We start from the raw sequence: 15,247 nt of genomic DNA, 5'->3' as shown, positions 1-15,247 counted from the left end.
CCTCTTCACTTGTAAGCGAGAAGTCTTAGGTTCAATTTTTGCCAAATGCGAATTTGAATTACATTATTGCTACCTCATTCTGAGGCTAAGTCCACCACCTCCCCCTTATTGTAGATAATTTTGTTTGTTTAAAAAAAAAAAAAAAAGTGATGTGCAAGATGATGATTGAATTGTTACTTAAGTGTTGATTAAAGTGCTTATTTTGGTAAACACGTCATTTAGTTTACAAATTTAGTTTACTTAACATTACTCTTGTAACTTATATGGTTTACATAGGTAGTTTTTTTGGAGAATATTTTTGTTCGCTATTCTCAAGTGATAGTGATGTTCATCATCTTATTTATCACCGTTGGATGAGTTTAAAATTTCAAAATTTGTGTAGTGCATAGACACAAAATCTCAAACTTTGAATTCATTCATAGGGTGGCAAAGCCAACCCTGGCTTAAGACAACCAAGGCGACCACTCGACGCCCCAACAAACGAGGGGCACCAAAAAAAATTATGTTGGTTTATATAAGTAGAAGGATTTGTTTTTGTTTTAGATAAATAACAAATGTTCATCACAGTTATGGATATATCTTGTATGCTAAATTGGTTCTTAGGTTCTATTCTCATCAAAGATGAATTTGAACTACATTATCGCTAGCTCATTATGAGGTTAAACTCATCCACTCCTCTTAGTATAGATAATATTGTTTGTTAAAAAAAAAAAAAATTGTGCTGTTTTTATTTCCGTGCCCACCCAGGTTCAATTCCCTCTTAACATAAAGGGAACGGATCCCCTCATGAGCTTATGAGGCTGAGCCTCCTAAGCAAATCACACGGGTTGTTAGATTTTGATTCAACGACTACAAACAGGGGGCCCTCTAAAAATTATAATAATTGTTTCCGTTGGATTTTGCGTGTGATTTGCTCAAGAGGCTCAATGTGACATCCCGTCCCGGGATTATTAACACGTACGCGTGGAATTACAATTTTGCCCCTAGTGCGTTTTTCGTCACGTTGTGGGGTTGTTTTGTGTGTTGTGGCATGTGTTGGGCCACAAACACACACCTGCACACTCTCTGTCCTTCCCTTTCCCTCTGTCTCTCTCTCCCGTGTCTCTCTTTCTCTCCCCCGAGCTTCCACTTCCCCTGTAAACGTACGGACACAAACCAAGGACCATTAAACCGTAGCAGATCGAGGAAACCAAGGGTGCAATTGTGATCGTGAGGTCGAGGGGAGCACGAATATACCACTTTCAGGTAAGAACTTCGACGTTTTCACGTCGATATCGCGATGTCCGTTTTGAGCACTGTTCATGCAACATTAATTTACTTAGTTTTTGGACATTTGAAGCTTGTAGGTGTGTTGGTGAGGTTCCCAGGAGCGTCGGAGTAGCTCGTTGGACGAATTTGGACGTCGGGAAGGCCTGGTTCGAAGTTGGCCGAACTTGGAGTTTTTGGACAAGGTATAATCTCTTAGTTTTAGCCCTTAAAACTTGTTGGGACATGTTCTACTAGTCTAGGGCTTTCATTTGGTCCAAGAATCACGAAAAACGGATGAAAAATGAGCGAGAAAACCCAAGTTGCAGGTTTTCCCAGTTTCCGGCGCCGGCGACGTCGCCGGCGATCGAATGAAGAAGGCGACGGAATATTCCGTCAATTCTGACGGAATATTCCTAACGCCGTTAACGGATCCGGTTAGTTTTAACGGAATATTCCGTCAGTTTAACGGAATATTCCTGACGGCGTCTGTTGACACCGTCAGTGTGCCTGGCACGTGGCCGCGCGTGGGGGGCGCGTAGGTCCGTGCCTGTGCTGGCGCGTGGGGGCGCGTGTGGGGTCCAAAAATTATTTTAAAAATATGGGTGTGATCCTGAGGTTGTGTAGAGCACGTTGGTATATTCATTTGTCCATTTTGAGCAATGTATGAGAAGTTATTACGAGAAACGGGTTATGTGCTTTAAAGTTAACGTTTTTATAGTTGTTTCGCATTTAGGTGACACGTACCCAGAGGACGAGCGTGCACACGCGAGACAGGGGGGCTACGACCCTTCTACATACCAGTGAGTGGGCTTTTGTTTTCCGTATATACCTATATACGTTTATATTCCCAAAAATTGATTAAAAAGGGTTATTTTACATTATGCCATGCACTTTATTATTATCGTTTATGCATCATTGCATGCTTTATTAGTGGCATACATATACATATGCATATTGGGTGCTGTGGACGCGCAGGTAAGTGCCAGGTAAGTGACATTCACGTTTATGTTTCAGTAGTGGTTTGAGATGCCTAGAGAGCTCATAACCTGCACCCCCGGTGTTAGTGCTCCCGCCCATAGTAGGGCACAGTCCTTCACGTGATGTTCACCTCCCGCACCACACGCTCAGCTTGGATCCAAGTTAGGTGCATAGGCCTGTCGTACAGACCACATTAGGTGGTTCCGACTCGTAGGTGACCCGCGATTATTCGCACAGCCTTCACGTGATCGTAGCACTAGAGCGTATATATATGTATTACACCCAGGCCTGTCGTACAGACCACTTTAGGTGGTTCCGACTCGTGGGCAGGTTCAGTGGTAGAGTTGAGATTTGAGCTCTAGATGCAGCCGTACAGGTCACGTTAGGTGACTCCGGCTGCCAGATGTTATGATGTTGATATGATTTATACCTGGGCACTTACATTCATATTGAGGCTTTGGCATGGCATATCTTGAGCATGATTGGCATACCCTTGAGCATGTTGTGCATGTTTATACATACGTACATATGTTTATTTTCTGGGAAGTATACAGGTTTTACGGCGAGGGGTTAGATTGTATTTTGCTAAATGGTTTTCAAAGAGCTTTGTTTTTGCCCACTCACGCTTTTGTTTTGCGCCCCTCCAGGTTCTAGTTGCTTAGCCGTTGCGGTGGTTTCCTTTGAGGGCTCTTCGGCGTTCTGACAGACACTCCCTATTGTAGGGCCGCCTTCGGGCGTACTACTGTTATCGTCTTTTGTTTGGGCTGCTTTAGACCTGCTCTGATTTTGTATATCACATGCTAGCACTTATTTTAGTACCTTGTATGCTAGTTTTGAATTATTCGTACTTTTATATTACTACTTTACTAGCTTCCGCACGTGCACATGGCTACGTCACCTTTGTGTGACGGCCAGCACGCTCCGATCTCGGTCGGGGTGTGTCACTCAACCTCCTAAGTCCAGAAGGAGATCCATTCCCTAACATAAAGGGGTTAGTTTTTTTTTTTTTTTTTTTTTTTTGTTCGTTTTTACTTTAAATAACAAAGAAACGATAATTAGGTTATTAAATGTGGCATTTTTTAGTAGTGGTTATTTATTTATTTATTTTAAGTTTGAATTTGCTTGCAAAATCAAGTTTAAGTTTGTCTAAATATAAATTAGGGATTTTTTATTTATTGATAATCTTTTCATGTTTAGGCTAGATAAAGTGTTGCCACTTAAACTACAATTTAGTGGTTTTCCTCTTCACTTGTAAGTGAGAGGTCTTAGATTCGATTCTCGCCAAATGCGAATTTGAACCACATTATTATGGCCCACCCATTGTAAGGCTTAACCTACTTCCCTACCCCCTTAGTGTAGATAATATTGCTTGTTCAAAAAAAAAATATATTAGATAAAGTGTTGTTATTTGTTTTTATTGAATAAAGTGTTGTTATTGGCAATCAAATATATCATCCTACACTTCTTCGCATAAATTTTCCCTTGTGATTTTATAGATTTTGAGTGAGCTGCGCAACCTTTGATGAGAGCTCGAAGAAAGAAAAAAAACAGTAGTTGGATTGCTATATGTGGCCTTTGGTAGAAGCAGTTTTTCATTTTCATTTATAGCTCACGTATAAAAATTAAAGATTTTAAAATATGAAAATTTCATTTCAAAGGTCCAATAATGTTCGCCCTTGCACCCCTAGTCTCATATTCAAATCTCCTTCTCTGTAGTTTTGACGAGTTTAGTGTAGATTATCCTATCCTTTATCCCAAAAAAAAAAAAAATTGATAATGTGAAAAATGTTATGCTTTAAAGGAACTATTAATAGTACTCCAAAAATCTCATTTTACACTCTTCACAAATTTATTTGTCTTTTTAAATATAGAAAGTTTAGAGTGCTAGTAACAATTCACTTCTTTAATTGTGATTCTGTAAATCCTAGATAAATTTGGTTTCTAAATTATCTATTGCTAGTTATTCTTTCTATATAGGCACTGCATAGGAAAGACTACATACAAGAATCCCTAAGCATTTTGCAATCTCTTCACTCTCTCTCTTTCTTTGAGGCACCCCTTCTCTTTTCCTCAATTAAACATAGGCTACAATGTGGTATCAGCACGCTCCTACGTTGCGCTATAGAATCTGAAGGGAAATTTCTGGTACAAACCTGTTTATCAATATCATCACGCAATCCAGTTCTTCCAAAACAACGGTGTTTATCTCGATGTTTTTTTAGCCTTAATTGCATAAACCTTTACCATAATGCATGACCCAACTCTACTTTTTACGAATTTTAAATTCTACATAAATAGTGCATGCATTATACTCAAAATATTACTATTATGTGAATTTCTTTTCGGTTTAAAAAAGGGGCTAAAAGTAAGAGCCCAAACAAACCTACTCAATAATAAATCTAGACTGGGACATCCCAAGTCGATCCTCACAAATAAAACTAATTGAACAAGGAGGAGTATCAAAATAAAAATGACCTAAATCTAAATTAGGGCTATAGGTCGCTAAATTGTCCACCATAAAATTCTTTTCTTTGTAGACATGCCGAAATTCACATTGCCAAGATCTTAAAAGCAAATATCGACATGCCAACACAAGGGGACCTAAAGGATGATTATTGCCAGTAGCTTGCAACACCAAATGAACTGTGATTGCAGAGACTGATTCCACCAGTAATTTATCAATTCATAATCTTCATGGCAATTGTAAGCCCAAGTAGAGATCCCATAGCTCATAATTGAGAATCTCACCTGTTCCCAAATTGGCGCAAAACCTAGAAATCCATTTACCATCAGAATCTCTCCAAACACCACCTGCTCCATAGAATTATTACTTTCCTTCTTGCAACCATTAACATTAATCTTAAACCAACCTGAAAGAGGAACTTCCCAATGGAGCAAAGATTCAATCCTCCGTGGTTTATCAACCATCAACACTTTTAAGTTAGATAAAGTGTTGTTACTTAATACTACGGTCTGGTGTTATTCATCTTCACTTGTAAGTGAGAGATCTTAGGTTCGATTCTCGCCAAAGTTAAATTTGAACCACATTCTTATGGCTTGCCCATTATGAGGCTTAGTCCACTCCCCTACCCCTTTAGTGCATATAATATTGCTTGTTAAAAAAAAAAAAATTAGATAAAGTGTTGTTATTTTTTTATTATTGAATTTAGTGTTGTTATTCTTTTTTATTGAATATAGCATTGTTATTGGCAATCCAAATATATCATCCTACACTTCTTAATATAATTTTTCCCTTGTGATTTTATAAATTTGGAGTGAAGTGCAACCTTTCATGAGAGCTCGAAAAAAAAAAAGTATTTGAACTGCTATATGTGGCCTTTGGTAGTAGTAGTTTTTCGTTTTCATTTATAGCTCGTGTATAAAAATTAGAGATTTTAAAATATGAAACTTCATTTCAAAGGTACCATAATGTTCGCCCTTGCACCTAAGGTCTTGTGTTTGAATCTCCCCGCTTATAGTTTTGACGAGTTTAGTGTAGATTATTCTATTATTTGTCAAAAAAATAAAATATCAATAATGTGAAAGATGTTATTCTTTAAGGGAACTGTTATTAGCACTCCAAAAACTTCATTTTGCACTCCTCACAAGTGTGTTTTTCCCTTTAAGTATAAAAAGTTTAGAGTGCCAAATGAGAACTTTGGAGTGCCAATAACAATTCCCTTCTTTAATTGTGATTGTGTAAATCCTAGATAAATTTAGTTTCTAGATTATTATTACTCTAGTTATTCTTTCTATATAGGCACTGCATAGGGAGGAATACACACGAGAATAACTAAGCATTCTATAGTCTCTTCTCTCTCTCTCTCTCTCTCTCTCTCTCTTTATTGCACCCCCTCTCTTTTCCTTAGTTAAATATAGGCCACAACACGTTATCAGTACACTTCTACGCTGCGCTACAAAATCTGAAAGGAAATTTCTGATACAAAATTGGTTCATCAATATCATCACACAATCCAGGTTCTTCCAAAACAATGGTGTTTATCTCGATATTTTTTTTAGCCATAATGGCATAAACTTTCACCATAATGCATAACCGAAATCTACATTCTATGAATTTTAAATTTTACATAAATAGTGGATGCATTATACTCAAATTATTGCTATTATGTGAATTGATATTATGAATTAAAAACATAAAAAAACAAAAAACAAAAAAAACAAAAAATACTTGGGGTTTGAAAAACCCATGCGATCAACGGTTTTGAGCCGCGCCGCCAAGCTACCAGCACCTAGGCCAGTAGCCTGAGCCGAGCTGAGCCCACATGGAGCTTCCCTGCTCTAAGCCTGAACTCAAAAAGCACGACACCGTTTCGGCATTGTCATCACCAACCTCGCCTGAAGCCAAGACCAGACCACCATGGTTCACCAATTTTTTGTGAGAACAGCTGTCCTCGATGATCTGCAGTCATCCCTGACGACCCTTGGCCAAGATTCTCGTCGAATCTCATCGGGTTTTTTGCAATCCCTATTTTGTTTCCTAAGGTTTTTGGTTTTTTGGATGATGAGGATCGTCTTCTTTGTCGAGACATGTGGTACTCCGTTATCAAATGTCATATATTATTTTATACAAAACAAAACATTTAATGCTTTTGAAATTATGTTTTATGTTTGAGTAATGTAGATAGCCAATTTTTTAGATCAAAATTGCAAATAATTTGATGTGCCGCCAATAGAAAATAAGTACAATAATCAATACTTAAGTAATAATCCATTTACCAACAACCACGTCCTCTGGTTCACAAAATATGGTTTAAATAACATTACCCTTTATGTTTTTCATTTTTAATCCCTAGCTAAAAGCATTAAAGATCTTGTTTTTTATGTACAAAATAACATGTGACGCTTGGTAAGTGAAAAGGTCCCCAATGCATAGATTAGTGCAAAGGTTGCTAGCACTCCTATTTACAATATGCAAAAAAAATCATGTTGTGCAATATTGGGCCTTGGCAAAATGAATTAAGAGTTTGTAACCCACAGTTCTGATGGGGTTTTTAACATGATCCAAGCTTGTTAGTGAGCCAGTTTAACCAAACATTTCTACTGTTTTTTTGACCCAATTTGGTTATATAATTACAAACGATAGTCTACATTAATCTACATTGGAGGAAAAGGAGAGAAGGTTCGACCAAGATACGGTGGGTTGGAGAGAAATGCTTTTAACGCCAATCCAACACTTGCCCTAACTTTGTTCAGATGACTCTTCCAATTTATACATCGAAGATGGGCTCCGAAACCTAAACCCATATACAAAGTCCGTTTGACCCATTTGGTTTATTAAAGCACATTTTTCTCATAGAAGTATGCTTGAATTTTATACGGCCTTGTTTGGTCTTTACCTTCAATGCGCTTTCGATATAGCAGTTATCCATTCTAATCCAATTCAATATAAGACAGAACTCATAGATAAAATTTATTGTTCATGTTTAGGGCGTATTTAACCAACAAAATGCAACAATTGCCCCACGACTTGGCACAGTAATAGATCATGGATTGTATGTTTATAACCCATTTGTGTTTTTTTCTTTCCATAGTTAAATGAACTAGCTTCGTGTTTGAACATGCAAGTGTGCAAATGTTCGAGCTTGAAATTTCCACAACGAATAAGGACAATTATAATTTTTAACCTTAAATCTCACATCAAAGGTGGAATATAGCATATGAAACAAAAAAAAAAAAAAAACAAATCCCTACTATTTTGATCATAAAACGAATATATTTTCTTTCATATAAATCCTATCTTTTTAGTATGGATGGTATGGATGGTACTATCACACACTTCTTTTTACCTTTCACATGTCGCATGTTAATTTCTAACATTTAATCATTCTCAATCCATTCAATCGACAACCAAAAATTACCAAAATATATGTAGGAAGTAAAAAAAAAGTATGTGAATAACACCGTATACAACTAACAAGAAATGATCCATTAAACAAGTATACGCGTCGATTTAGTTCAAAGCTTCAAGACACATTCCCTTGTCTCTTCCTTAACTTTTCTTTTCTCTGTTTGGGAGAAGGGAAAAGGCAAGAAAGTAAAAAAGAAAAACTGAAAAACAATGAATGGAAGGCTAGTAAATTTGGAGTCTCTTGAAGACCCAAATCTTGCACATTAAGATTAAAATGTATCCTAACATTTTCAAATATAGAATTTCTTCACGTGACCTTTAACTTACGTAAAACAAGAATGTCAAAATAATGGTGTTTCAACCAATAATGTAACATGGTATAGAAAATTTAAAACTAATAATGCAATGCGATTGGTTCACGATAGCATAGTGACGTCTTAAAGAGTGTATGTAAGTCATTAACCCCTTCAAGCACAAAATCTTTCACATTAGGAAACCACCAAAAAATTCCAAGTAAAGAATTCTCTCACGTGCTTCTGAGAGGACTTACATGAACTGATGACATCAAAGTAATCGTATCTCAATCTAATTATAAGACGCTATATAAGAAATTTAAACATATATAAATGTATCATTGATCTACAATATTACCGTGAAGTGCTAAATAAGTCTGAAATACATCAAAATGTCCACCAAAATTTCCCAAAAACACTCTCACGTGCCCCAAAAGATTCTTCCAAGATGGCAAAATACCAGTAGTGTACAAAGAACCAAGAGCCAGGTGTGCCTTTGTACTTCCATCTCCCAGAGATATTCAATCCCACGAATCCCAAGAAACTAAAATAAAAAAAAACAAAATCAAAAGCAAAACGCTCATGAGAAAATGGAATCCGCCACCCTCGTAGCTCTCCTCTCTTCCATCTCCCAACTCATCGTCCTCCTCCTCCTCTCTCCAAACTCCGCCGATTCCAATTCCGCCGCTAATGCCTTCCCAATTGTCAACAATTTCCTCTCATCCCACGAAACGGCCGCCGCCCTCTCCCTCCTCACCCTTTCCCGGAAACGAAAGCGAACCCATTTCTCAGAACGGGAATCTGAGCCCGATGACCATGACAGCGATCATGAACTTGGCGGCGGTGACTCAGTCCGACTCGGTCTGAGTCGGAGCCCGGACTCGTTCAGAAACTGCTTCAGAATGACCTCGTCCACCTTCGAATGGCTCTGCGGGTTACTCGAGCCGTTGCTCGAGTGTCGTGACCCAGTTGGGTCGCCTCTCAATCTCTCCGCCGATCTCCGTCTGGGTATGGGCTTGTTTCGGCTGTCCACCGGCTCCAGCTACCCCGAAATTTCAAAGCAATTCGGGGTTTCGGAGATGGTGGCCAGGTTCTGCGCCAAGCAATTGTGCCGAGTTCTTTGCACCAATTACCGGTTCTGGATTGAATTTCCCAACCCAAATGAGCTTGATTCTGTATCGGCGGCTTTCGAAACCCAAACTGGTTTGCCCAATTGTTGCGGTGTGATTGACTGCACAAGGTTTAAGATTGTTAGAAATGGTGGTGTGCAAGAAGAAAGCATTGCTGCCCAAATCATGGTGGATTCTTCGTCACGAATTCTCAGCATTGTCGCCGGTTTTCGTGGCAATAAGGGTGATTCAAGAGTACTAAGGTCGTCGACCTTGTACAAGGATATTGAAGCGGGAAAGTTGTTGAATTCTCCTCCGGCTTCTGTCAATGGGGTGGCTGTGAATCAGTACTTGATAGGAGATGGAGGGTACCCTTTGCTTCCTTGGCTTATGGTCCCTTTCGTTGATGCTGTGAAGGGCTCACCCGAAGAGCATTTCAATGCAGCACACAATGCGATGCGCCTTTCGGCGCTTAGGACGATTCTAAGTCTGAAGAATTGGGGTGTTTTGAGCCGGCCAATACAAGAGGAGATGAAGATGGCAGTGGCTTATATCGGTGCTTGTTCGATATTGCATAATGGTTTGTTGAGGAGGGAGGACTTTTCTGCATTGTGTGATGGGTTGGATGATTATTCCTTGTATGATCAGAGCTCTCAGTATTATAGGGATACTAGTTTGGAGGAGAATTCGATTGAGAGGAAGGCTTCTGTTATTCGAAGTGCATTGGCTACGAAAGCGAAATAGTTTCAAGACACAAACTTTTGAATTTTGTTCAACTGAATCTACCATGGAGATTGGTTCTCAAGAGGGAGTAGCTATAGAACAATTTTGTTTTAGCAGGTAAATTTGGATACTTTTTCGTTCGGCATTACAGTTATGCTTCCATAGATTAAATACTGCTGCTGCAATTTGCTCTGGTGTTTATTTCCCATTCTTTTAATTTATTTTTGAATAAATATTGCTTTTGCAAACAATTTTTGACAACTTATGTTTAAAGATGTACCCATGTGATGTCAGAATACAATAATCAAGGTGGAAATAGGGATTTTTCCTGTTGTGAATGTGAATCTATTAGTTGGACATTGTTATTCATTTCTTGATGAAGGCTTAATCTATCTACAATGGAGATAGTATTTTTGCTGTGATATATTGCTCTCTGTGTACCAACATCCGAACAAGAACGGCGAAGCTTGTGGACTATAGAACTACAAAAAAGAGTATGAAGAATGCAGAACTTTCATTTGTAACTTGTTACCTTTGACTTCTGCAGAATGCAGAGCACAATATGGGGTATTTTCCCCATTCAAAACGAAGCCCCGAGTCTAATAAAAATTCGTCTATCTTCCAGAACAGAAACTAATCTAGTAACAAACTAACCTCCCTTTACTAATCCTATCCAAGCTGACTGCGCTTGGCCAACAGCAACACCGAAAACACCATAGCGGAAACTGCACATTGTAGCATCTGACATTAAGCCAACTTCGTTGACTGTTCTGCCCCTTTCTTATATAGCTTAGCAGTTGTACAATTCACTATCGCTGCACCGTGTGATAGCAGCTTAACCTTGCTTTTCACAATTGCTACTTTCTTCGGGTAATGGTAGCTGGGGTATTACTTTGTACACAATCCTACCTTGCACTTATGGAACTGGTTTAGACTGCTAAACTGGTTAACCATTTTATACAAGTTTACCTACTGCCTCCAGAATGATAGGCTATGCTCATATGCAGCTCAGTTTGAAGTGCCGGTCGGCCTCTAGACAACATTGCACACCCTCAAAGCCTACGTGAAACCAGAGTGGAAATAATATTCACATTACTCTTCAGTCAGTCTTAACACTGCATCCTAGTCCTATTCTCTAGTCCCTTCTTATCTTACACAATCCATTCCCAGAAGCATGTTTTCAAGGCTTTGATGGCCAGTTCTAATGATGTATCGGCTTCAGTGACAATGATTGACAGATTGAGGGTTCATTTTCGTACGTAGACAGTCATGTATTTGGTATTCCTAGATCGTAGCGGTAGTGCTTTCACTGAAGCATGTTTTTAAGGCTTTGATGACCACTTCTAGTGATGTACCGGTGTTGGTGACAATGATTAAGGCTTCATTTTCGTATGTAGACAGTCCTGTATTCGGTATTCCTAGATCGTAGCAGTAGTGCTTTCACTGCTTTGCTAACTAGATTGCCTCCTTACATTAAGCAAAGGTTGGAAATCCTCTTTCAGAACAGACAGTGCATCAAAATCACCACCTCATACTAGGATCAATGGGAAAAGGTTGTGAGAGTAACCATTATTGTATATCGTATGGACATCGTGTACAGTGGAACAATGCTTGAGTCAGTCGTCTCCTAACAAAACTCATTGTACATACGAGTATGAGTCAGTTGTCCTGGCAAGTGTATATACAAGAACGAGCGAGTTGCCCAGGGCAAGTGGGCGACTGTGGTTAGCAAAATCCTTGTGCATACATATTAACGACTATATAAGTAGGCAATGAGAGATGTCCTGTGGCTCCAAGGAAAAGGCAGCCAGCTAGTGGGGTTGGTGGAGAACTCTTAGACAGTTAGACTAGTCTGATCTGCTGAGGACCGACTCCACAGGATAGGGACAGAAAAAGCGTTGCCTATTTTTCACGCGCTTCAGAACCAAAAGCACAACAAAATCAAAGCAAGAAACAGCCTCCCTCACCAAACAACTCAACTTTTATGATTAAATTAGCTGTGGTAGATATATACACACATTATATATGGAAAACTATCCAAAACATCCTAGAAAACTTTCATTTAACCCTAGAAAACTTTCATTTAACCATAAGGACAAATAATTTCAAAAATGCCAAGGTTGCCTTTGAAGGCCTTCAAACAGAAAAAGGCAAGCAGAGTTCACATGCATTTATCAAGACAAAGCAAAAGAAGACAAGTAAGTTCACATGCAAAAGAAGACAAATAAGTTAGATCACGTTTCAAAAACAGTGCTGACAATTTCAGCAACAGTAGAAGCAAAGTGACAAATGACAAATACCAAGGAGATGTCCACATTATTCATTTTTAAAGAAATTTTTTTTTTCGTAGCATCCTCATTCAATCTATATAAGAGGAGTTCCATTCATTGTAAAGACACCATACTCACACCATACACACACCATACTTCAATCGTCATACACTCAAGCATCCGAAACCTTCCTAGCATCCTTTGTAAACACTTCTTTGTAAACATTCTATATATCAATAAAAGTTCAAGTGTACAGATTCAAGCAATTTCCAAGTCTTAAGTAAGTTTTTTCCTTCTTTAGTGTATTTGTTTAATTCAACTTCTAGTCCAAAATAGAAAAACACTATTGTAGTTATATTATTAACTTGCTAAATTGATGTTCATACTTTGTTTGAGCACTCTGTTATAGTTGAATGCTTGTCATACAAATAATTGAACATTAACCAGGGTACCTCTGAGTTCATCGTACCTTTGAGTTCAATAGTTAAGACCTTATACCTGCATTGTGAGTGGCTGTCATGTTAAAACATGTCGAGTTTCATGTGCAAGATTTTATGTCTAATTGTTATAATGGCCATTTGATTATTTAACCAGGCTTGCTTTACGAATTTGGTATCAGAGCCAAGTTTAGCATTTTAATAGTATAATTATAATAGTAAAGTACATTGAGAACGGAAGTCATTAACATAACTAATATCACACTTGTTTAATTTTGTATGAATAACATATATTATTGTCCTTATAGACCTTATCAACAACAACCACCGGTTACTTATTGTCCTAGACACCCAACTATAACTAGTATAAGGAGAAGACTAGCATATATATCCAAAAGAATTAGCAGGATTTTGAAGAAACAAAAGTTTTATCTTGGTTATCTTGAACATCCTTCATTTATTTGTAAATATAATAACATAGAAGTGCAATATAAAGTTTTAGAAGCAAAAAGAGCAACATATCAAGTTTTAGAGACCTTGAAAGAAGAAAGAGAGTTTCTAAGAAGCCAGTTAGCCGTAACTTTAGAGAAAGGTAGACTATAATTTATGATAAATTACCTTAATTTAGAAATTAGTGAACCTAAAAAAAGAAAAATAACCTTAGATCAAAATAGTTTAGTTTGTTATTTTCCATTGAGAAAGCATAATCATATTTTGCATAGTGAAGAAAATCCACAAGCCAATAGTATTATAGATCTTATTATTAGTTATAAAATTAGAAAATAATAAGCATAATCATTTGTTAAACCAGTTGTTAGAGCATTTTCAGAAAATTTCCATAAAAACAATTAGAGATTATATTACATCTTAGTTAGAAGATAATAATGAAAATATTCAAAGATTTGCTAGCAAAAGAGAGATAAAAGAGATTATTGACGTCATAGATAGTAAGCCTAAGCAAGTAGACTCAGATCATTAGGAATAGTTAAGCAGTTAAAATTAGAAGTTCAAAAAATCAATTAGTGCAAAAAGAGTTGAGTGAACAAGTAGATAAACTGCATAATAAAATAGATAGATTATTAGTTTAATGACCAATTCTATAACTAGTAGAAAATATATCCAAGCTTTGAAAGAAATTAGTAAGTTAGATAAAGGACCAGTAGGTTTAACAAATTTTTCAACACAAGTAGCTAGTAGTAATATTCCCATTAGGCAAAATAATTTAATTATTCAATTAGTTTTAAGTTTGGCTGAAAAATTAGATCAAGTTGAAGAACAAATAGCAGAAATAAATCAAGTTTTACATAACGCATCTTCATCACTTCCACCATCTTTGTTAGAAAAATTAGAAAATTTAACTTTAAGTACAAATAATCATATTAGAAGACCTAAGATAAATCCTTTGGATAACATAAAATGGAACTCTTTAGGAGAAAAGGAAAAGAAGTAGTTAGAGCTGAAGATATTTATCCAAATGAAGAAGAAGCACAAGAATTTATTAGAAGAGGTTTCAAGAAAACACAGAAAAATAAATACAATTTATATCAATTAGGTTTATTTAAAAAAATAGAAGTAGAATTGTAAGTAGCATCAGTCAACATGAAATTAACTATATTGATAAAGAAGTTACACTTAATTTACTTAGTAAGGAAGCAGTTATGCATTGAGAAAATCACATTTCAATCAGATTCACATAGGAACAATATTAATTGGAATAGCAGGATTAACCAATGCACAAGTAGGCACAAAAGCCTTAGTATACATAGATGATGATAGATGGGATAATCACCAACAAGCAACAATAACAACAGCTGAAGTAGATTTAAGTTTAAATTTAACAGTCATACGTTGTATTCTTAATTCTGTTATGACAATAAATGAATTTAGTAAATATATTAAAGTAAGCATAAGAACAAAAAATTATAATACAAAAGGAAAGTATAAAAATTTGTGTACTAGCTTAATGTATATTGGTAAAGTTTTTGATAAATATAATCATAAGTTCAATTTAGAATTTCAAAATTTAGTTCAAACATTTGGTTGCAAACATGTAAATATGATAAAAGCAAAACCTATAGATAATAGCTTTTTAGAATGAACTTAGTGGACATTACCTAATTTACAAGTAACAAAAAATAGACAACCAGATAAAGTACAAATATATGAAACTAGCACAAGTAAAGCAACAATTAGGTTTAGTAATTACAAGCAACTAGAAAATATAAAAGAGGATGAGAGAGATCGAAAATGAGAGTATTCATATGGCTTTTGATAATTTAGATATTAATTTAGTTGAGAAATTTTTTGATCATATTGTAGA

General features: G+C 36.7%; 1 protein-coding gene across 1 annotated transcript; it reads left to right on the top strand.

Annotated features, from left to right (window-relative positions):
* The first annotated feature begins 8,775 nt into the window (after positions 1–8,775).
* On the top strand, positions 8,776–10,589 carry LOC137726853 (protein ALP1-like). Its single transcript, XM_068465809.2, has one exon. The coding sequence runs from the start codon at positions 8,979–8,981 to the stop codon at positions 10,239–10,241; it is 1,263 nt and encodes a 420-aa protein (XP_068321910.2). The 5' UTR covers positions 8,776–8,978; the 3' UTR covers positions 10,242–10,589.
* The last annotated feature ends 4,658 nt before the right edge of the window (positions 10,590–15,247 follow it).

Source organism: Pyrus communis, chromosome 5 (genome assembly GCF_041283825.1).
Source record: "Pyrus communis isolate YQ-2024b chromosome 5, ASM4128382v1, whole genome shotgun sequence".
Classification (NCBI taxonomy): Eukaryota; Viridiplantae; Streptophyta; class Magnoliopsida; order Rosales; family Rosaceae; genus Pyrus; species Pyrus communis.
This window is presented reverse-complemented; position numbering and strand designations above follow the sequence as displayed.

Excerpts from the sequence above, each read along its gene's own strand:
- LOC137726853 (XM_068465809.2), top strand. The coding sequence starts at position 8,979 with ATGGAATCCGCCACCCTCGTAGCTCTCCTCTCTTCCATCTCCCAACTC.